This window comes from Dermacentor albipictus, chromosome 2 (assembly GCF_038994185.2).
Source record: "Dermacentor albipictus isolate Rhodes 1998 colony chromosome 2, USDA_Dalb.pri_finalv2, whole genome shotgun sequence".
NCBI lineage: Eukaryota > Metazoa > Arthropoda > Arachnida > Ixodida > Ixodidae > Dermacentor > Dermacentor albipictus.
The window spans coordinates 191,369,134-191,393,276 of record NC_091822.1 but is presented as its reverse complement, the minus strand read 5'-3'; the positions used below and the strand labels follow the sequence as shown (position 1 = coordinate 191,393,276).

Below are 24,143 nucleotides of genomic sequence, written 5' to 3'. Positions count from 1 at the left end.
AACATATCAATCATAATTATCAAATTTATTGCAATCATTATAAACAATATTACAGCTAAGAGAATAAAACCATACCCCAGCTAAGAAATCATCCATAAGAGTGCAGTGTGGTCACTGCTTCATCAGCTGAGCCCAAACCAATGTTTGGCTTTTAAGGGTTCAGCATCATCACAGCAGAGACAACTGCAACTCAGCTAGCTTCAATGTGTGCATGGAACGTCTGTGCTCCTTGTTTGAGCATGCAATCAGCCATTTCAATCCTGATTGAGCTGCTCTAGAAGCACAGCCGTTCCGCTTAACCTCAGCAGCCCGTGACCTGCGGGTCCTCTCCAGACCGCTTTGTTATCCACAACTTGACGACTTCCTCAGCCACAGTTGGATGGATGCCTATAGTCTGCTCCAGGGTCTGTCTTGTCATACCAGACCTGAAACAATGCACAACATTTTCTACACTGTAACAAGAGCTTTAAATTACCACAGGTGGTATGAAAGAGAGTGTTGTACAAATATTCTAAATTTCAAGTACTACCACACAGATTTGTACTCAATTAGAGAATTTACGATTTTAAATTGTCCAATATTCATTTCTGCTTGAATATAAGGAATAAGAGCACTTGCTTGAGCCTCATGGGAAGAAAGGCAGATTCAAGAAGGGGCTATACTGAATGATTCTGTTGCAGGAAAGCCGTGGTTGTCGCACACAGGCACCAGTTGCACAAGCAACTGTGGCGTATTAGCTGGAGTTGTCAAAGTCTCAGAAAATTTACAAAGTATGATGTAAACACGAGCTGCATACGTGATACCTTTGAATTATAATTTGCACTTATGAGAAAACATCATTCTGTTACGAATGAATGCAATGACAAAGCCTCTTGGAGGACTACTATTTAAATACAAGCCAAGAAAGGACCATGCGCACAATATCCTTGGCATGTCTGTGGTAGGACATCTGAAACTACAGTAGACATCTAGCGGATGTTCTAATTGTCTCGCAAATGGTGCATGGACACTGGGACATCATTCAGATGTCCTACTGACAAAGCGTTTTAACTCGGATTCGAACTTCTAACCCGTTCACTTTGTTTTTACCTTTGCATCCCTCATTGGCTCTCCAACCCCTTATGTCTCTCCAATCATCCATTTCCAGGTACAGAACAGTCCGACAGTTATTTAGGCAGTTACAGGAATCTCAGCTCTTCGCTTTCTTCATTTAAAGTTTGTTTGTTCCAATTTATATCTAGCCATAACATACCAGGATATAAAGATTGCTTGATTGATTCAACAAGATTAAAGTTCCAAAGCAGCAATGGGGCAATGAGAAATACCATAGTCGAGGGCTCCAGAATAATTTTGACCAATTAGGATTCTTTCATGTGCATGTAAATCTAAGTATACACGCTTTTTTGCATTTAATCTCTGTCTGAAAGTGGCTGCCGCAGCCGGGCGTCGAGCCTGGGATCTCATGCTACGCGAAGAAATGCTATCAACACTAAGCCACCACAGCGAGAAAAAAAGAGAGGGAGAGAAGATATATTTCGAAAACATAGCAGGATCATAAATCAAAGGCAAGATACGTTTTCTAATGTTCTGCCATTGTTAAAGCAGTAAAATGCTGCAGTTTTTCAGCTCCCTACTTAAGTGCAGCGGCGAAGCCTTGGATGACCTCCCCAGCATGGGGCCCTGTCATGTGCAGTCCCAGCACATGCTGTGGTTCTGACAGTTTCACAATGGCCTACAAGAGAGAAAGAATAGATAGGTAACACTTCCTCGAACTGTCAAGAACCTAAAACCCACTCATTTGTCATGCACAGAAAATAAGTTCTTGACAGACTTATGCAACCTTACAGAATAATTCACCAAAGACTGTAGCGTAGCTGTCACATTGTGCTGTGAAGGAGGATCATGTCACCATGTCCTTTGGAGACTATTTGATACTCACAACATGCACTGCTCATGCGATAACTCCTCCGCCATTGCTACCACCACCGCTGAGTGCACCCAGCTCTGATTATCAAAATTATTTAAATATTTCTTATTTTGTAAATAAATATTTGAAGCCACCATTATCATGCAGAGGAATTCAACTATTCCAGAGCAATGTTTCAGCTCTAAATTTTTGTTCCCCTGCCTACAGCAATAGCTATTTAAAATTTCGCCCTTTTCTAAGGCATTTTAGTGAGCCCCACAGTACTTCGTGAACTTTTTGTGCCTAACGTAACTGACCCACACACCTTTACTCATAGATTCTGTGCAATGTGGGCTGTATTATTGCATTAAATTTTGATGAGAGTTTTAATTTTTATACAGCTACCACGTTACCTTCTCTAAAATTGGTGCAGTGAACTCCAATTAGTGATACCCATAATTTGTTAAAGCTCTCTGAACAGTGCCTTATCTTTTTAACTTTCTCAAATATCTTTTGCAAAGTACCCTTCCTATTCCTTCAGATATCAGTTGAAATTTTACTTGCAGCAATTGTTTCAAATGTCCCGGTGTGTGTTGATTACATGCAATTAGTAAGACTGATAATTTCTTACAACTTTCATCAGTAACCTATATCTTTATAATTTCCTGTGCATATGATATGCGATGTCTTAAGCCCACAAAGTTTCATCTCTATCAGACTATTAGTTCTCTTGCAATTAGTCTGGACACTTTTTCTTTAGCATGTTTTCTTGCATGGGCTCTAGTCTGGGCGCAAGATGTGATTCTAGCAGTGTTTACAACTTTGCTGTGAAAGTTTGAGGAAATTGATATACCTTGATGTAGCAATGGCTGGCATCCCTCTGAGCCACAGTGTACTGCAGTGGCTTGTAGAAGGCATGCAGGACATCTATGTTTTCTTTGCCAACAGTTTCAATAGCAAGCTCTTCAGATATGCCGACACAGCCATATTCAAGTGGTGTGAAGACTGTTGTAGGGACCTGAGTTAAAGACACACAACAACTTTATCATTTCAATACAGCAAGAAAAGTAACACAGACACTTGCCAAGCCACTTTATACTAGGTAAGAAATCAGCGACAGGCCTTTAGGCTTCTGACAGACAAATATAACTTTCCTCTTTCCTACCTTTCTTTTTCAGTCTGTAGTATTTTTTTCCACAGCCGCAGGACAGCTCAGGTGTCCACTGGGAACTGAGACAGTTGTGACGCCTGCGAGCCTTCATTTCCTTCCTCCTTTTGGCCCTTAACACAACTACTACTACTACTATTATTACTACTACTACTACTACTACTACTACTACTACTACTACTACTACTACTACTACTAAGAACTCCCCAGATACTTACATAAATGAATCATAAAAAAACAACCATAAAATTCATGTATTGATACTTTTTTTAATGTAACAATGTATATGCCGCCGAACACTACAGCTACACATTTTCTCATGCAAAGGCAGCAGTGGCATAGCCAGAGATTTACTTTGGGAGAGGCTCTCCAACAGCCACAGTTGCTATAGTAGTGGCCTGCTGTAGCTTGCCAAGCCTTTCACTTGGTTAACCTCTCCAGTTATTATCAAAATTTCTCTCACCCACGCATACATATTTTCACGTGCTGGTTGATGTATATTGTTTCCCTGTGATAAATACATGGATGAAAGTTGTGTGCATGATGGTTTGATTACATGTTATGTTGTTCATTACAGCTTTCCAAGCCAACTTTCTGAACAGTTTAGCTCAGAGGAGCCAAAATGCAAAATATAATCTTTTAGTTCCCTACTACATATATGTACAGGCACCGACAAAAGTGGTATACTTCACGAAGCGGGAACCGGAGCAGCGGCATCGCTCGGCATTTTGGCGAGCTGAAGCACGAAACATTGACACGAGTCAAGCGACATGCCTGCAGATAATAAAGGGCACCCATTGGCTGTCTCGATCCCAGATGATGCCTGTAGATGGCTTTGCGATGCAGTTTGCCATTTTTCCGGCTCCCGCTGCGTGGAGTATACCACTTTTGTCGGTGCCTGTACATGCCAAATATCAGCATACGCACCACGTATGTGGGTGGAGGTGAGGGCAAGTTGTGTGCCCACTTCAAAAACAGCTCCACACTGGCCCATGTGGAAAGAAAGGGACCCACCAAACCTCTTGTATCTCAGTGCATAGCCACAGTGGTTTATCTTGCCCACTAGCCTGCTTGCGTTCATAATGTGCCTTGCACAGGAGTTGAAATTGCCCAGCTAGATTGCTCTAATAGCTGCTATAGCAAATACTTTAATTATACTGAATACTAGTCCCTCTTTTCGTTTTACCATGATATGCCCACCCCCAACTGGGACTGTCACTGGCCCCTGCCTCGCTTTCACAATGAATCCTTGCTTTTCATCCACACCTTCACTCTAACCAACCAGCCTGCTGAACTTTTCTGTTCTGCCAGAAGGAGGGGGAAGGTTTCATCAGAAAATTTAGAGGTGGGTGGGGGGGGGGAGGCATTAAAACCCCCTGAACCCATCCTCTGCCTAAGTCAATGAAAGTCAGTGTCTTTGTGATGAAATAAGAAAAATATGTGAAGCTCTCTTTCATAACCTGAACACTATTTTGTTTACTGGCACATGTTGTGTAAATGCAGTGAGTACAGCCTCTGTTATTAAATGCAATATATCATGCTCAACGCTGCGTGAGGCCATAACATTTGGAATATTAAAAGCATATCAGACAAGCAAAAAAAAAACTGCCTAAGAAAGCCTAGTGAACGTGGCCTAGTGAACATGTCCAGGAACATGTCTCACAAGCATGTACGCACTACAACTTGCAGACATTGCTTACTTTGTGAGTGCCTGACTTATGACTACGAAGTAATTTTTTATGTTAATAGACACTTTTGACACAAAACAATTCTAGATATTTTTTAAAATAATTGTTTCTTCCTAGAAGATTTTTGATCAGGCACAGGTTACATTGACCATACTCAACCACTACAGAGCCCAAAAATAAATCAAGACATAATAAAAACACCCTGTGTGTCAGGGACCTACGCTGTTGTAGTCCATGTACTCGGAAGATACTCCAGCAAGTCGTCGTGCCAGAAGCTTACCAGCATGAATGGCGACAGGCGTAAGCTCAGGTTTTCCCTGGACATAAGCCATGTAAAAACATCCTTGCAATGACTTTCTAACCAAATTTGAGAGTTGAAAACTGCTTTGTTTTACATGCAGCTTGCATACATATTATGTTTTTTTGTTAATTATATAATTCAGTTACAATTACTTTAATAAGTGAATTTGTGTTCAGCACTTGGAAATTTCAGACATTGCATCTTGTAGAAGTGATGTGTGCCATGCCTTTTCAGAGGACTCACTGTAAATTACACTTTACGGCAAGCTTGATAACTTGTGTCTTTGACCCAACCCGAGATATATAAGTAATTTTCAGACTCTAAATTTCGTGGAATGCAAGGAAATACAGTGTCCCTGAACGGGATACCAATGTAGAGTGAAAATTGCTCATGGAGCCAATTGTTTGCAAACCTAGAAAATTACAAAAAATTAAATTAAAGCACTGGCAAGAGGTATAAAAGATAAAACATCCTTGTCTTTTTTAAGCCAATGATAAAAGGTTTTGGTTTTATGCTTTCCTCCCATTTGAAAATTACAGAGCTATAGGTTATTTCATTGTTTAGTTCAGCTTCATATCCTCCATCAAATACAGCACAGAATAATAATTCTAGCTTTCATAACCCATGGCATAGAAATGTTTGAAATTAATTATTTACAAAAAAAGACATACTCTACTTGCGGACAACTTTCCATGGCGATGTAGGGAAAACTATGTGGGCAAAGCTTCTGCACATGTGCTACTGTGTCAAGTAGTCCGGCAGCATTTGACAGTGCTTTTTGTTTCTTGGAAGACACGCTGAACTAATAATAGCAACAGCTAATAGCAATTATGCTATTAGTGTCATTTGTGTCACTCCGTGGGCATGTTCTGTGTAGACATGTTCATGCCCAAATAAACTGATTTGATTTGATTTGAATCTTCCACCTGTGACAGTTTTGCATTTGTCCAGGTGCTGAATGGAAAGGCCACAAAATAAGTCAACTTCGATACTCAGTGGTGTATTTTATCTTACCCAAGGAAAAATTCCCATAGAAATCTCTGTTGGTCTTATATGAAATATACAGGTCCCATAAAGATTTTTGCCAGTCCTGTATCAGGGCAATAGAGAGTTCTATAAGAAAAACAAAATGCTTTATGGGTCCCAATTGAAACAGTAGTAGTGATATAAACTTGTATTGGAAAATAAAATGCTTTATAGGTCCCAATAGATGCAATAGAAGTAGTGATCATGATATAAACTTGTATTGGTAGTATTGCTTGGCAAGAAGTCGACAAAGCAGATGCGCCAAACATCGAGAATAAAGGTAGAAAAGGTGTCACTTTAATAAAGGGTTTATGCATTCCAAGCTGTTTATTCGTTATAACGAGGATATTTAGGTACCATTTGGCGTTTCACTGCATAATTTCGTAGAGATCAGAGCTGGCCACCAGCATATCTGTAGGGGTAGTACAGATGTGGCTATATATACGCCACGACTGGCAAGGCAGCAGCAGCAACCACAACCTGAAAAGTCTGGTTGGGTTCCACACAGAGAGATTGCTTTAGAATGAACATTAATGCCCCTTGTAGAACAAACCACTTTGGTACACAATGCTACTATCTACACCAATACACCTAGCTGTAAGCTAATAGACCAATAAAGGCTATCAGTTTCATTAATGTATCAATTTTATGGTCCACTAGACCAATAAAGGCTATCAGTTTTATTAGTGTAACAGGTCTATCATTTCATAATCAAGTAAGATGAAACCTATAGATGCCAATAAAATATTTCTGTTAGAATTTTTCCCAGGGTATTTAGGTGTTTATGTTTCATCTTCCCCAGCTTAAACTGACACACATGAAAATGTGGATGTTTTTTCAGAAGCATTCTCGCTTGTTCGCACTCTTCGTAGTTTTCCCTTCAGTACCACAAAAAGCTGTCCGCAAATATATGATAACAAACTTTTCTATTGCTTGATTTGAAGCAAGACAGAGAAAAAAATGAGGGACAGTGAACTTTGTCCTGAAAAAGAAGATGAAACTATGGACATCCAGAATATTTCTACTACTTCCAAGACACACCAACATACACATGTGCGTGTACACATACACACATGCATGCATTCACATACAGGTATGAACAGTAATGTGGTGTTAAGTGTCACAATCAAAGCACACTGAAAAATCTTGAAGCAAGAAAAGGCGGTGCTGCTAAACTGTGTGGCTTCGCGAAGTAATAAATGAATGAATGAAAGAACATGCATACTCACGTCTATCACATCACCAATAGCAAAGATGTTGCTGACAGATGACTGCTCATTCTTGTCAACAACAATCTTCTTATTCTTGGGATTCACATTAACTTTGACTGTATCCAGATTAAGGCTTGATGTTTCTGCTCGTCGCCCTGCACATTCAGAGCAAGAGCATGATGCAGAACTTCGAATATCGAGAACCAGATCGCAACTCAGCGTGACATCCAAGATATTAGGCGGCACCTGGGTGCGCACTGAAAGTCTCAGAGGCCATGATCTCAAATTTGCCTATCATATCCGCTAACTACGAGGTGCATGCATCATCTGCTTAGGTGCTACTGAAACCCTATTAATAATAACAATTAACAATTACCAGCACTGTAGCTTTGCCAAGATTGTTTCACTAGTACAGACTGCTTCAAATACAGCCAAAGTGAAATGTCTTTATAGTTGGCATTTAATGAAAGGTTAGCTGTCAGGAAGCTTCTTTCACATGAAGCAGCAGCAGCAGTATATGCTTTTGCTTGGAAACTACTCTTGCAAACATTTCTTGTGTGCTTACAAACAAGAACTCCGGCAAACATTTTTGTTGGGCGCTTGGGCCCATTTTGTGCCCAATGCACCACCTGACAACAGTTTGTTTTCTTCTGTATGGGGTGCCAGAACCTGCAACACACTGAGAGAATATATGGCTGCGAGATGTTAGGATGATCCCTGCCGCAAATCATGTGTGTGTGTTTTAACGTTCTGTGGTGCGAATAACAGCAGTACATGCTACTGATTGTGCCCTTATGACTCTATCAGTGACTCTATCTAAAAATCAAGAGGACAAGGGCTTAATCTGACTCTTGTTAGATATGGCGCCGCTTCCTGAGGCTACTTCGAGTTCCCCAAACCACTTCGAAACGCAGCACAGCTAATTGAGGAATGCCGAAGCAGGAAAGCACATTCCAGAGGAGCGGCCGAGCAAACAAGTTTAAGGCAACAAGTTCACGTGCCAACAAGTTCGTGCGCCGCCGGGATTAGCAGGTGGGCATCCGACAATGGAGCATGAGCAGCCCTCCCCTTCTCCTCGTTCGAAGTGCATTGCCAGTCTGCGAGGCAAGACCACAAAGAGCCGCCAGGTGTGACACCGCGACACGGGCGCCTACCATTGGCTGAAAGTGGCGTCATCGGAGCGGACTCTCCCATTGGTCAAACATGACGTGACTTACAGTGCTCGAAGGGTTTATAAGAAGCCTTCCAGAGAGACCTGAACATTCTGGGACATGCCCTGATTCCCTGATTCACCTCTCTCGAACTTCTTGCCGCAGGCCGCAGCGTCCGAGTTGCTGCCGGCCCGTAATGACTGTACAACTGTTACTTGTCGCTCACCTCCTTGTAAATAATGTAAAATAAATCCCTCCCAAGTTTTGGTTTTTCATCCCGAAGTCCCGTCCTCCAACCCCTACACTCTGCACACAGTATGCATTTATTTTTTCGCTAAAACATGCCTGCTGTACAATGAAGCGTCAACACAAAAACACAGTGTGCCTAGAATATAACCACGGAGCATCTTTAATGTGCACTTCATGCTGAATATGTAAGGAAGAGGAGCTTCCCCTTTCAACCAGTCATCACACAATAAAATCATAACTAGAGCTAAATACTAGTCAGCTTCAATACATGGGCTTCAGTGTATGCATACTCTTCCAGCCGATAAGTGCCATAAAATAAAATCTACAACTTCTTCACACCATGCATGTTATACTACTATAGACTCCATTAGTGATAAGCACACACATGCACATGCATACAGGCACATGCAGCACAGCTTTTCTCAGACTAATTGAAGAAGCATGCAATCTGTAGTTCATCACTCTGCCACACAAACAGCTATCTTCGTTTTCACACACATCTGCAGTTGAACGTGAACTGATGAAGTGACACACTGTTCTCCATGTCTCAACATGCCAAATGTGCAATGTAAAAGTCAATGAGACAATGTGCCACAACACTGTTTGGCCAATAACATGCGCATGCGTAAGGCAAATTTGCAACTACAAAAGCATTTAAATGACTGCATGTGTTCAGGTGAATATATGTAAGAGCTACAACTTGTTACATGCACAAGTAAGTCCTTGGTTTTGCTTGTAAATACCAGTGAGCCATTCTACAAATGACCGCGCAAATATGAATGTGTAGACCTGAATTGCAACTCACCAACAGCTACCAAGACGGTGTCAAAGATGTCCTCCTGGATTCTGCCATCAGAGCTGCACCACTTAACCTTCAACTTGCCATCTGGCATTTTGGTCACCTCCTTGGGCAGGCACTTCCAGAGGAACTTTATTCCTTCTAACGTCATGTGGTCAGTCACTAGCTTGGCCATTTGCTAAATACAAAAAAAAATTCATGTACAAAGTAACAGCCAACGATAACAGAATAACAGGATAACAGGGTGTGACCAAATGAAGAGAAAGGCAATGAGCCTAATATTCATATTAAGACTGTGGTTGTGGCATCTAAAACTAGATTTTTTTTTCTTCTTTAGGCAAAGAACTCGGCTATGAAATAAAAATGCCAACGTATAAAATTAAAGAAAAAAAAACTAACACCTTAATTCCTACAACTCCTGGCATACAAGACTACAGGTGATAGTTATGAATCAGCGGACCATGCCAAAGCATGGTTTTCTGACTCGGGAGGTATTGGCGAGTTAGATAACTGGCCATTATAATTTGAAAGGTCACACACTTGTTGAGACATGGACAAATACTAAATTGCACAAATGTTAGCACTCACACAAACATTCACGTTCGTGTGATCCATGTCTCCATATGTTCCATGTGTTCATCCATGTCTCAACAGTGCACTTTCTTTAGAATGATAATGGTTTGCTGAATTGCAACTAACATGTTAAACTTGCTATGCTCATTTTGTCTTCCAAGGCGCTATCTCAAGGTCAATAGCTAAACACAGAGCCTTTCTTAAGTTCACTTAGCTTTGAATGTACATACTTAAGCTAAAACTTATACACCAGAAATAAAATGAAATTACACCATTGAACTTCTCTCACTGTTCTTCATCAAGAGGACAAAACAAATAAACATCTGAAGAGATGTAGTTTAGAAGAACTTGTTGTTGAGTAAGTTGGTGCATATTAGCAAACATTTATTTAACTGCGTGAACAAATGATCACAGAGAGAGCAGACAAGAACAGGTGCCTGTTCTTGTCTGCTTTTTCTGTGATCATATGTTTGTGTAGTTAAATAAACATCTTAAGAGGATTGATACATGCACGCCTGTTCCAAATCATTAAATGCGTAGCAGTAAGTGGCAGCAATAATATTCAAATTCGAAGCTCTGATAGACATGGTGTATTTTCGTGAGGATATTCACTCTCTTTATTACATACACGCTGCAATGGTGTGCACTTTTTTTCTTTAAATATTGGCCTCCCTACAGTTGCATTACCTGTTAAATGGAACATTCAGCCTTTCTGCCCTTCGCTGTGAGCTGGGTAGCAGATGAATGCTGAGTGTCCTGAATGAAACTCCATTAATAGAGCCTTTGTTTTGGAAAAGGAATAATCACAGACTTACATTGACATTTGAGCTAACACTGTCGGCATGATGGAGTGCCATCGTTTATATATATAAATGGATGCCAGAAAATTTACCAGCAAGTGAACTAGAAAGGAGTGTGTTATATTTTTCTATCTAAGATCGAAATCAATAAATTTACCTGGTCAAACCCACGTAGGCAAATGGACCTCACCATCACAGATGTGTCATAGCCCAGTCCATTCAAGAAGCCAGCACATTCTAATGCAACATCTGTTAACCTGATCAAGGCATGACATTCAAAGAAGCTTCACAGAGAGCATGAGAAGATCAGATATCATAGGCTTAGTGCACCACACAGCTACCATAAGAAGGATACAGCTCGCACCAATCACCAGTCTGAAAAACCAAGAATTGAGCCTTCATGTAAAAAGATGCACCATGTGGTACCGTTTATGAGCAATACAATAATGCACACTTTGCGTACTCTAGCTAAGTAACCATTTTTAATGGGTTACATCATTCAACAAGCCTTCAAATAAAGAGCTAGCTTTACCGCACCCTGAGACCTGGCACTTGTGTTCCAGGTCTCAGAGAACAGCAATATTTTATGACATGTACCTGAGCAAAGGCACTGATGCTCAAAGCTGTTTCAGATGTCCGACTATTCCCAAAAACCATTCCCAGGTTCCCCACGCAAAATACAGAAAGTGGATTTGGGCACCTGATGTGGATCACTGCCCCCTTTCCCTCAACACTGCTATACTTTAGAGAAAACTCTGATCAGTGGCTTGACACGAACTGCTTCCTAAACTACCAGAAGTGGCAAAAAGAAAGGTCAACAACAGCCAGTGCTTTTGTTTCTTACATTGTAAATATGTTGCCTCAGCCTGTTTCCAAAATAGCCCGCTTTGCCAATGCATGTTGACTGTGGGTGACATCCTTATTTTTCTTCTGCCATGGTTAATTCCTGACCAGACAAGCTTTCATCAAACATTCGAGTTCATAAAGCTATCAGATGATGAAATAGTAACCCCTGAAGCACAGCTAAAGTGAACAAATAAAGAGAAGGTAGCAGCTAAATGTCCACAGTTAGTGAGAGTGAGAAACATACGGAGCTAAAAAAACAGAGGGCAGAGATAAATGCTCACGTCTTTCCTGGTGGATTCTCTAGAGAGAAGATGTCATCTGACGTAATGGCATAGTCAGAAAGGCCATGTATATCTTTTGGAATGATTGGCCTGCCTCCCACAGCAATCACAAACTTGCTGGCCACAAGGATTTCCTGTCCATGAGGATTACCAAAAAGAAGAAAAAGGAAAGAAATATTATGCACACCGAGACTGCTTAAATTGCATTGCACAATTGCTAAAATGAGCTGCTTCTCATATGCACTCATGCTGAAGCAAAAAAAAAAACGCCATAAGGTTTGTGGAACTTTGCGAAATCGCAACCAAATAACTTTCTAAGCTTCCTGTAAAGAAGATTCCTCTTACAAACCATTTGATGCTGGGCAATGGCTCTGGCAGTCAATTAATACAAATTGGATAATTAACCCACACCAGAACTAATTACCTCCCAAAACACTTGCAACATTGCCTGTACATCACCCTCACGACCCTCCCCATCCCTTCCAATTTTCACCATGTTAGAACTTTGTATACCTTGGATAGATACAAACATTGCACTTTTAGCATTGACAGATTAGGCATATAAGCTTTCATGTGGCACAATAATAGCTTTACTTGAATAGTAGTTAGCCCAAACAAACAGTACTTTTGCAAGACAAAAACAAACCTCTTTGCCATTGGGAGCCTGGGCAACAACCTTCTGGTGCTCAAGAAACCTTCCATGAGCATTATAGTAATCCACCTTCCTGATGTAAAAGAACAGAAAGCATAGCTACAACCAAAGCGTTTGAAAAGACAGCAAAGAAAAAAATTAAGTCAAGGTAATTTGCTATATTTGAGTTCCAAAACGAGAAAAGCACCATTGTTGCTGAGGGTACAGCTTGCATAAGCAGGATGGCAGTGAAGAGAGATATGGATGGATGGATGGAATAACTTTAATGAAAGGTCCTGCGAACTATGGGGTGCAATCTAAACTTGATAATTATGGAACCAGCTTGTGCTGATGTGAGTCAATGACTTAAAGTAACAAAACAGCAAATTACCTTGCATTTGAACATAGAAGGAAATGCAGCTTGGCTCATTTTATTGTACCTGTATACCCACAGTGACATTAGCATATTATGTTGCTCTGTCAGCATTATTTACTGCAATTTGCCATCCACTGGATCACCTAAGGCAGCTGCCCAGCACGATTCCCGAGATAGCAACACAGCATAGGAGAAGGCCTATTATAAAGAACTAATAAATATATTCCATAGCCTCAAGTGAAACAACAGAGTGACAGTCTAAGTGAGCCCGTGGTCTGTGCTATTGAAAACCTTAGTATGAACAAGAAGGTAAACATGTACACACATAGGTAGTGCTACTTCTGCATACAAGAGTATATGCATGTATGAGCTGCCTTGAAAAAGACAAGTCCACTTGTCGAAACATTGGCTCCCGCTTTTACCTTGTTCTTGTTTTGCTCATCATCTATGCATGTATGTTTTTCCTTTCTGAAGTTAGATCAAGTACATAAAGTAAAGTTAAATTGTGGTTTTTAACACTCTGAAACTGCACAGTAGCTTATGAGGGATGCCGTAGCGGAGGACTCCAAATTAGTCTGGACTGAAAGCACACTACATGAGCATTTTTGCATTCAGCGCCATTGAAATGTAGGTGCCATGGTCAGGAATCAAACCCGCGACCTTGTGCTCCACATCAGAATGCCACAGCTGCTAAGAAACTATGGACGTCCAATTACATAAACACCAGCGAACTATGATGGTATTCTTGAGCTCATGCTGCCAGTAATTTCTTCTCGGCTTGCCGAATTATCTTGTGGCTGATGCAACCAATGCCTTCAAGCGCAGATTTTTGGGAATAAGGTCCTCCACTTTGTACTTCCGGTTGAAGAAAACGTGGCACTTGAAGGTGGCTATCCCGGATGTGAGTGTAATGAACTGGCAAATCATGGTTACATCTTGCCCCTCGTTTTTTTTTTTTTATTTGGTCACTGACCAAGTCAAGGTGAAAACACAAAGACATATCGAAGTCCATGCGAGATCCTTAGTCACATGAAGGCAGACAAGAGCTGTTTGTCCTTTTTATACCAAGGCATGACCTAGCGAGTTGTAGTAGATAGCAACTAGGTTTTCATCTGTCCTGTTGATAATTTCTGCTCAAGCCACTATGTCATCAGGATTGACTTTGGAATGCCAAAGTATCTTTTTCACAGATTCGACGTGCAACCTTGGAAGTAGTTTTTACATTGGCAAAACTGCAAAAGACCCACTATGTAAGCAGGTAGCAAAGATCAAAGTCACTCTTATAAAGTAGTAAAAACAACTCTGAAAAGTTGCATTGAACATATAAATTAAGACATGTATGTATAGAGGATTAGGGTTCGTGTGATTGGTCTAATTTCATGTGGTCCTATCTTTTCCTGTGTCATTTTAAAGCTACTGTTTACAGCAAAATGGCAGATACATGACGTGCACAGTTTTATACCACTACAGTAGTGCCATAAAAGGGGCAAAATCAAGAAGGACCAAATTAAGTGTTTGTAGATCCTCCTGTAGTGATGTGCCTGCTGCTGATAGCAATTACACCTGTCTACTAATAGGGGAAAGAGATTGTGGCCTCTGTACAGGTTCACTGGCCTTCTTTGGGGTAAACAGCAGAAGCAGTCCTCTCTAACAGTGAACCACTATGCTCCATCACAGCACTTTGAAGCTCCAGCTCAATGATTAAGAAACTTGACATAATATTGACACACGTAAAATTCTCTAGATTAAGGTGCCACTAGATTACCTTTTGCTGATTGCCTGTGAAACTGCCAGAAACTTGACTATGCTATATCCAATATATAATCACACAAAATAGTCTGAGGAAGCCAAGGCAACATGTCTGCATATATAACAGTATCACATGGAAGGGATCATATATCGTTTAACAATTAGATACCTTCTTGTAAGTGCTCATGCATATATCAGTCTGCTGTCCAAGAGCTCTGGTGCATCACTCGATAGATGGCATTAAACTTTCTGGGAGTTTCTGATGGGCTCGTTCAGCAGCCAATTTTTCCTACCACATGATTTGCTTCACAATGCGCGCATCTGTGTTCAATCAAGAAGCGATTAAAAAGACACACTTCTTGTTCAGCTGCACTCGGTGTCCCCAGTTAAGGGACCGCACATGTGATTGCACTGCGTTTCTCAGAGTGGCCCATTCATGGTTCAGCCTGGATTTCGCTGCACTGTCCTGGGCTGTTGAAACTTGGCCAGGAAGCTGCCAGCCATAGAGCGGGGCGTCCCTCAGGGCTTCACCCAGCAGTGCTGCCTGGTGGAAGAGCTTCTTCGGTATGCAGCCAACATTGACACAAGTGCCCCCGAGTCCCCACCGGCTGCCTCGAGGCGAGGGCGACACAGCATCCAGCACAGCCACTTTCATGCCACATGCCTGTGCTGCATTCAAACACAAGCCAGAGGGCACATTTTATAATCACAGGAACGCACACATGGGAGGCAACAGGGGCAATGTCTTACTCCACATCACCCCGGCCCACTATAGGGGCTGCCAGTTTTTGTTACAATGTCTGATGCCTGCAGAAGCTAGACACAGCTCTGAAAGACAAATAATTTGGAGCCATACATACATCTGCAAATCTCAGAGTTTGAAAAATATTATTTTCAAAGCCAAAAAATACCAACATGTGACGAAATACACTAAATACCCTTTGATTACTCAACATATGTTGGTGGATCACTTACTAAAGATTCATAGCTAGACTGATCTGCGCCACAGAAAATAGAAATGTTAATGAAGTTTATTCATTAGATATTCACATAACACAGCCGAAATTTTTGTCACCTTGTGATTAGGTGGGCATCGCTGATGTGGATAGGTCCAAATAATCAACAGGTTTGAAAAGTCAGGCTATAAAAGATCTGTCAGCAACTGTTTGTATTCTTTTGATATCAGTTTTGTTCAAAACTAGACGCAAGCAAAAAAAATGTAGAAATATTGGTTTCAATACAACTGTAAACAGGATCTTAAAATCCAGCGTTTTACTACAAAATCATAAAAGTTTACAGGTATGCCTATGGATTCATCTATAATGTAAGAATGTAATGTAAGCTTTGCTTTTTTTCTATAGGAGAAATTACAATAGATAAATTTTATTGGTTTCATCTAATGATACACTGGTAAAACTGATGTAGTCTGTATTAGTCTATTGGATTATGAAATAGACCTGATACGCTGATAAACAGATAGCTGGTATTGGTCTATGAAAATACATACCTGATAAACTGAGAGCCTGTTTTTGTCTATTAGTTTATCAGTGTATTGGTGTAGACAGGAGCGCAGTGTACCAAAATGGTTTGTTCTAAAAAGGTGTATTAATTGTTCATATTAAAGCGAGGCTTTCTAGGCAAACCCTCCTAAACTTTACTGACCATGGCTGTTGCAGCTGTCTCACCAAACAGCTCACCCACAGGACAGCAGTCATATAACAAATTGTGGCCTATACATATAGTCTCATCTGTACTAACCCTACAGATGTGCTGGTGGCCAGCTATGTCCTCAATGAAATTACACAGTGAAGCAACAAACAGTACCCAAATTCCTCAGTGCAACAAATATGGAGCTTACAACGCATAATTCATTTATTAAAGCAAAGCCTCAATTCTTGATGTCTAGCGCCTCTGCTCCGCAGGCTTCTTGCTCAGCAATACTTACCAATACATGTTTATATCACAATCACTACTTCCATTGCATTTATTGGGACCTATAAAGCATTTTATTTGTCCGATACAAGTTTTTATCACTACTTCTTGTAACATTTCACGACAAGCATGCACAGAACCAAAGCACGATCTCTTTTTTGCTTTTTCTTCTTCTTCTTCTCCCGTTCCCACCAGATCCATCCTTTGTCATCTCGGCTCACTACACTCTCCCAGGCTTTGTTTCATCCATCAGCTGCAAATAAGGGATGATGTTGGCAATGGCTGTAATTTCCATCGCACCGTTTTCTGTCGTGTAGCCTATGGTCTTAAGTACTCCTTCTTTTGTAGCCAATTTTAACCCTCTAAACGGACCCACAAGTTTTGTGTTAGAACCGCCATGTCCTTTCCGCACCAGAACAATATCGCCTAATGCAATTGCAGGAATATTTGTGTTATGGCGTTTGTCAAATGCTCTCTTCATCGCTTCCCTGTGCTTCCTTTGCTGTTCTGAACTTTTCTTCATTTCCTTCAAGTTAAGCTTTTCTCTTATGCCAAGTATATCATCCGTAGGCAAATAGGCAGGTTCCTGAAAGGCAGCGCATTGAGGACTGCATCCGAGAGTGCTCGTATGAGATCTATTGTGGTGCGACACAGCTGCTTGTAGACAATACTTCCACCCTCCTGATAATCCTGGGTACATACTTATATATTGTTTTATATCTCGGATAAGTTGATCTGCTAGTCCATTAGCTACTGGACGGTATGGTGCTGTGAACTTCAGGGTAATGTTTCTGTCTTTTTCCCACCTTGTAAATGCCTGACTTGAATGCCGGGCCATTGTTGGATATGACACATTTCAATCCTTTAAACATCTTTATATTTAAGAGAGATATGACAGCATCAGCATTTTGTTTTCCTAACTTGACAGCTAGCATCCTTGAGCATTCATCAATTCACATTAAAGAGGACTGTGTTTTCTTCAGTCCTTCACTTTTTTTCATCAGCTCAGTGAAATTAAGATGTACAGTTTCAAATGGCACATTTGAATGAGGTGGAAAAATCATGCTCTGTCTTCTGCTTATCTTTTGTTTTGGTCAGTTGACATTTTTGACAAGAGCTAATGTAATCGCTAATATCTTTCTTCATACCGGGTCATGTAAATCTTCTCCTCATACTGTAGCATGTTCACCGGAAGCCGTCATGCCCGCCTGACTCTGGACTGTCGTGATAGAGGCCAAAGACTTTTGTTTTGAGTGTATCCAGTTCGTGAAACTTTCCGTCTAAATACATCAGCTGTTCTGTGCCTTCCCACATTTTAAGTGAGTTCACGCTTTCCTCGTTCCCACAGTTATTAACAACGAGAAATCGAGAAAGTGGATCACCATCTGACAAATCGTCTCCGCTCCTGTGTGCCACCTCAAAATCAAACTGTTGAATTTCACTGATCCAGCGAGCAATCCACCCTTTTGGTTGACTACCATTCAGCAAATGAGTAAGCGCCTGATGGTCAGCTAATAGTTCGAATTTCGTGCCTTCTAGGTACGATCGAAAATACCTAATCACTAGCATAACAGCCCATGCCTCCTTTTCAGTTGTGCTGTTGTTTTGTGCCGATTTTGTGAAAGTATAAGAGTAATGTCCTACCACTTGTCTTCCGCATTCGCTGCCACTTGTGCTTCTTCATTGGTACAGCACACGACCTGCTCAGTAGTGCATCCATTGTAAGTTCAAATGGAACAGTGAAGCTCAGTATTGTGAGGACCGGGTCTCATGATATGGCTAATACCAAATCTCTGTACACCTTCTCACATTCTTCAGTCCCAATGAAATCTGTGTTTTTATGGCGTAGGTTGTTCAATGGCTTAGCTTGTGCTGTGAAATCCTTTATGTAATTTCTAAAATGTCTTGCGAGGCCAAGAAAAACTTTGACTGCATGTACAATGGCTCCTTCATCTGTCGTACATGTTCCACAGCGTGTCCGGGTCCAGCGTGTCCACACAGCATGTCCAGAAAGCGGGTCCGAACTGTGTTAGTGATACATCGGTTTTTCTTTACAATGCTGAGCTGAAGTTTCTATCACATCTACTCTGATAAAACCTTGTACTCCATGTTGCCTTGTACACATGCGTGGTGTTTTGGAGGGCTATATATGTCGAGTGCTTTCATCCTCATTAAACAGTTGAAGTAGCGCCTGTGGTGTCATCGTCTTTCTTGTGTGTGTTGTATTTTGGTGCAAAATCTTTTCAGTACGCAAGATTATATTTGTACATATCAAACGGAGTGACAAAGGCTGTATACATTTTATATTCCTCTTCAAGTGGAATCTGCCAAAATCCTTGGCAAAGGTCTATACAGGAAAATATTTTGCAGCCTCCGGTTTCTTCAATTATCTCGGCGATCCTTGACATTGGAAAAGGAAAAATGTCCATTTGGCTGTTCAATATCCGGTAATCAGTACACAGTTGCAAAGATTCGTCTTCTTTCAGAGCTAGAGTAATTGGTGAGGTGAACGTCGACACCAACGGCCGCATTATTCCAGCATCTAACATATTTTGGATCTCAATTTTCAAACAAAGTTTCTTTTCATGTGACGTACTGTAAAGCTTTTTTCTGACTGGCGTAACATTTCTCAGCTTAAAGGAAACAGTAAATTTTTTTGTAGCCGGTGGATAGTTGCCAAGAAAGATAAGTTCAGGGAATTTTTCGCGAACGTCTTTTTCACACTTAACAAGGCGGTCCGCAATGTTCCAAGGATGCGCACGTATCTTGCACCATAGTTACTTCATCATTCGAATAAAGGTTTAACTTCAGTGTCTTTATATCTGGTCTCGAAAGTAATAATTTATAGTCACATCCCTTCACGACAAGGACGTCGATATTAGCCCTCCGGCCTTCATAAGAGACATTCGCTTTCGCCCATTCATCATATATTTGTCTTGTCCTATCAAAGCTCTGTACCTGCACCGGTCTTCCTCTAATTATTTTGTCACTTTTAACAACAGCCTCATTTATTACAGATACAGATGCACCACTATCAACCAATGCATCAACATCGTCTCCAATGATATTGAGTTTAATATAGACAAGGCTAAGGTCAGTTAGAAAAAGTCTCAGTTTTTGTTGTCAGGTGGGACTGGACACTCTCTTTTGTTAGTTTTTTGGTTGCGCTTCCTCTGAATGAGAAGCTACTGGTTCTGCATCATTGCTGTTAGTAGCCATTAAGTTGACGACTCGATTTTGGCCATGAGAATTTTCCAGCTTGCAAGGCCTCCGTGGAGCCCTTTCGAAAGTCTGATCTGTCTGACGCACATTTTGTGGCGTAAAATTGGTGCAGGTGTTTGCAAAACATCCCAACACTTCTTCGGTAGTTTTAGGCGACTTTACTTGCACCTGCCTCTGAAGTTCCTTGGGTAAGCCATGAACAATCAGTGGCACTACTGTGGACTCCAGTAGTTCTGCATTTGCCATGTGAAGAAGCCGTCTTTTCTTGTGAAAATATTCTAGGGGGTTTCCTGAGGGATATTTATAAAAAATAGCTCGGACCCACCTTCCAACCGGGTTTTCATCAAAATCTGCCAAAAAGCTTGTTCTCCACTGCCTCCATGCATCCGTCATATGTCCAGTGTATTGGATGTCATACCACTTCTTGGAAAGTTCACTGAGAAACTAACACATGTTCCTGATGCAATCGCAGGGTTCGTCCCAGGTCTCCTCACATGCCCGTTCATAGAACTGGATCCAAGTCCCCGGGCTTGAGCTCTCTCCATCAAAGAAGTCGGGCTTTGCCATCTGCTTGTTTTGTCGTTTTTGGGCTTGAATAAGAGTCAGAAGATATTCCATGAGTTGCTGCTGTCACTCGACGTTTCGCTGCTGCAGGCAAAGCATTTATAGCAGACACGAGTCCATTGAATAGTCGGTCTTGCTCGGTGCTGTTCCTGCTGTCATTTGTACCAGCGGCGTCATGATGTGTTCATGAAATTCAGAGTGCTTCATTCTTATCTTCACTGATGCTTGAACATCAATCTCCTACAGCGTCTTCCCAGCCTTTTGGGCGATAAACTCACAAAGCTTGGGAGTCGAGATGCTTTCGGGTAAATCATACTTGACGTCCTCATCTACTTCACATATGTTGAAAAGTATGACTGATGTTGCGCGTCTCTGGCTATACTCAACGTTATCCACATAATAGAGGCTTCTATCCTGTCATAGACTGCGCCAATGTAACATTCCACGACAAGCGTGCACAGAAACAAAGCAAAATCTCTTTTTTTCTTCTTCTTCTTCCCGCCATTCCCACCTGATCTGTCCTTTAATTGTCATCTTGGCCCGCTACACTTCTATTGCTTTAATTGGGACCAATAAAGCATTTTATTTGTTTTATAGACACATCGGCACATAAACTGGTCCCTGCCAACCACTGACAGCAGACTGACACCCACTACCTCCCCGATCCATTCCGGTCATATTATAGAACATTCTATTGCCGTGTAGAAGCTAGAGGACTGGCTGAAGTATCTATGGGACCTGTACATTTTGCTATTGGACCTATAATTCTTATATACTAGTACCAGCAGAAATTTTTATTGATATTTTCTCTAGGTCTTCACATTTGATCTGGTAATCCAAAGCAGCTGTTTAGAAAGTTCACTTCGCAGCTGGACTGCAAGGCAGAAGGTGCAGAGCAGAAGAGGAAGAGATAGGAATGTCTGGAGAAATGCATGCTCCCTTGCAGGTGCATAATATCGTCAACATCACCAGCCTATTTTATGTCCACTGTAGGAGAAAGGCCTCTGCCTGCAATCCCCAATTACTCCTGTTATTACGCAGATTCCAACTTGCACCTGCAAATTTCCTAATTTCATCACTCCACCTAGTTTTCTGCCATCCTCCACTGCGCTTCCCTTCTCTTGACACCTTTGACACCCATTTTTTAACTCTAATGGTCCACTGCTCATCTAACCTACGCATTACCTGGCCTGCCCAGCTCCATATTTTTCTCTTAATGGTAATTAGAATAACAGTTATCCCCATTTGCTCTCTGATCTGCACCGCTAAGTGCATCGGTTTCATAATGTGATCTGTAATATATAATACTACTGATGTGTACTCTCCTATTAAAGTGTATGCCACCAGGTCTGCGCATCCGGTGCATATATGGTCACAATAATAGGTTTTGTCATCTCACATGCAATCTATAGCTATAGCTTATCTTGATAAGCTCAAAGCACAACCACAATTTGAGCACTTGTCAGGATGTCAGTGTAACCTTTTCAATGATCAGGTACAGTGGACAATTAGAGTGTTTTAACTTGCCCATAAGGTTCTAAAATTCAGAATACCAATTTACGTGAGCCGTGAGCAGCAGCAACAATGCTGGTATCAATATCTCTTGATGTTTTGTCCAACCCCAGTTTGTACAAATGTTTCCGTTTACGTGGGTACTCTTGTAGAAAAAAAAAAAATTTAAGAAGGCTGCATGCATGTTACATGCAAGCTGCAGACGTAGTAGTTCTGCGGAAATCCGCAAGGTGGAGAAAAAGTAATGAAGGGAAAATCAGACATCCACCCGTTCGTAGCAATTGCTACAAAGGAAACCCATACGGGTTCCTCGAAAGTTCCGCAGAACTACTACGTCAAACTCTTGCCTTTGCTTCGTGTTGTCGACAAATTCTACTTCGCCCTGCCATCTGCTAGCCGCCTGGTTAGCTCAGATGGTAGAGCGGCTGCCCCGGAAAGGCGGTGGTCCCGGGTTCGAGTCCCGGACCAGGACGAATTTTTCTTCAATTATGAAGCTTTTCTTTCTCGAGGAACCCGTATGGGTTTCCTTTGTAGCAAGTGATACGAACGGGTGGATGTCTTCCCTTTATTCATAACATGCAAGCTATGTTCCTGAACACTTTGCATCAGCAGCTAAGTTCATCGGTTTCATACTGCGATCTGCAATACTACTATAACGATGCGTGCTCTCCAATTAAACCATATATGCTACCAGGTGGTCCGACCACTTCGTCTATGTATCCGGTAACCTGGGTTACGGACAAGATATAGATTCCCTAATATGTGATGCGTATATGTGTTAGCCTACATGTTCTCGTTAAATACATTGTACACAACAGAAACTGTACCGAAACAAGTGGCAGCAACAAAGCACGATTCCGGAAAACGATTATACATACGTACAACTGACATGTTTTATTTATCGTCGCGAGCAGCGTGATGAAACGCTCACCTTCCTTTGCACATGCAAGGCCACCTGACCCTCCGCCGATGACAATCAGGTCGTAGCTTTTCTGTTCTACAGTTGAGCGATACAAAAAGAAAATAAAAACAGCGTGACAGTCTCACATATCGTAATGTCAGCAAATGAGGCGCATTGTCCATGCGTGAATATAGTATTCTCACCTTGTGTCGAGTATTTCATTGTGGCCGAAATAATGGGAGACGATTTGAGCCATTCAAGCCCGTAACACCCACGCCTGAGTAAAGCACATGCCATGTCGCTTCCAATCGAACGTAAAACTCGCGGTCAACGCGAACGTGCGGTCACTGCAGCAGACGACAAGGGGCTTCTCTCTTTCTGCGTGCCGCAGCCGAGCTCATTCGCTACGACATAGCTACTTCTCGAAAAAAAAATGAAAATGTAATATTGAACAAACGATTACACTGCATTCATTCAAACTAGATTTAGTTACTTAATGGAGCCGCCGGTTGAACGTCCACAAATTCAGTCGCAACGTTGGGCCAACCATTGGCCAACTGCGGTACCGGATGTAAACCACGACCTCATAGAATAAAAAACGACCTACTGGTGGAACTCCAGACCTACACGCCTGCACAGATATCCGCAGGAAATCCGGCTTCTATGGGAGCAGCTTGCCCCATCGCTAACGTTGGCTTGCCCCACTTTCGTTCAACCGACGGCCGTAGGTGGCGCTTTTATAACCTGTTCCATCCATTATTTATCCACACCTTGGGGTGTGGATAAATAATGGCCTTGAGTATCTGACAGAGTACGAAAAATATCTAACGACTAAAGGTAACAGAAGTGCAGCGATTATGAAGAGTAGGGCACTGTGGAACTACAATAGGTACGAGGTAGTACGAGGGATATGGAAGGGGGTAATGGTACCAGGCCTGACTTTTGCCAATGCGGTTCTATGTATTAGAACAGAGACCCGGCAACAGTTGGAAATTAGGCAACGTGGGGTGGGTAGGCTCGCTCTGGGAGCACATGGCAAGACACCAAATCTTGGAGTGCAGGGGGATCTGGGATGGTCTTCTTTCGAGGGCAGAGAGGCTAGTAGCAAGATAGCCTTTGAGGAGCGATTGAGAAAAATGGGGGAAATTCGGTGGGCTAGGAAGGTTTTCAGTTACTTATACACGAGGAATGTTGACACGAGGGGGAGGAAGCGAACTAGAAAATTGACAAGCAAATACTTGGGCAGTAGCGGGGGAA

At 41.7% G+C, this 24,143-nt stretch overlaps 1 protein-coding gene and 1 non-coding gene across 2 annotated transcripts; one reads left to right on the top strand and one right to left on the bottom strand.

The window, feature by feature from the left end:
• Positions 1–6: 6 nt before the first annotated feature.
• On the bottom strand, positions 7–23,449 carry LOC135898473 (thioredoxin reductase 2, mitochondrial-like). The gene is made up of 13 exons (XM_065427407.2): positions 23,090–23,449; positions 22,917–22,982; positions 15,112–15,424; positions 12,646–12,724; positions 12,000–12,133; positions 11,228–11,247; positions 11,030–11,121; positions 9,506–9,677; positions 7,319–7,455; positions 4,984–5,079; positions 2,760–2,924; positions 1,635–1,732; positions 7–425 (listed from the first exon to the last, which is right to left on the bottom strand). Exons 1-13 carry the CDS (start codon positions 23,181–23,183, stop codon positions 302–304), a joined length of 1,590 nt encoding a protein of 529 aa, XP_065283479.1. The 5' UTR covers positions 23,184–23,449; the 3' UTR covers positions 7–301.
• On the top strand, positions 22,384–22,458 carry TRNAS-GGA (transfer RNA serine (anticodon GGA)). Its single transcript has one exon. It is a non-coding gene; the product is annotated as a tRNA-Ser (tRNA).
• Positions 23,450–24,143: the final 694 nt, after the last annotated feature.

Coding starts and splice junctions, on each gene's coding strand:
- LOC135898473 (XM_065427407.2), bottom strand. CDS start 23,183: ATGGCATGTGCTTTACTCAGGCGTGGGTGTTACGGGCTTGAATGGCTC. Junction 12,725..15,111: donor CGAGTGCAGCTGAACAAGAA/GTGTGTCTTTTT, acceptor CTTTTACATCAG/GAAGGTGGATTACTATAATG. Junction 426..1,634: donor GGCTTCGCCGCTGCACTTAA/GTAGGGAGCTGA, acceptor GCATTGTTTCAG/GTCTGGTATGACAAGACAGA.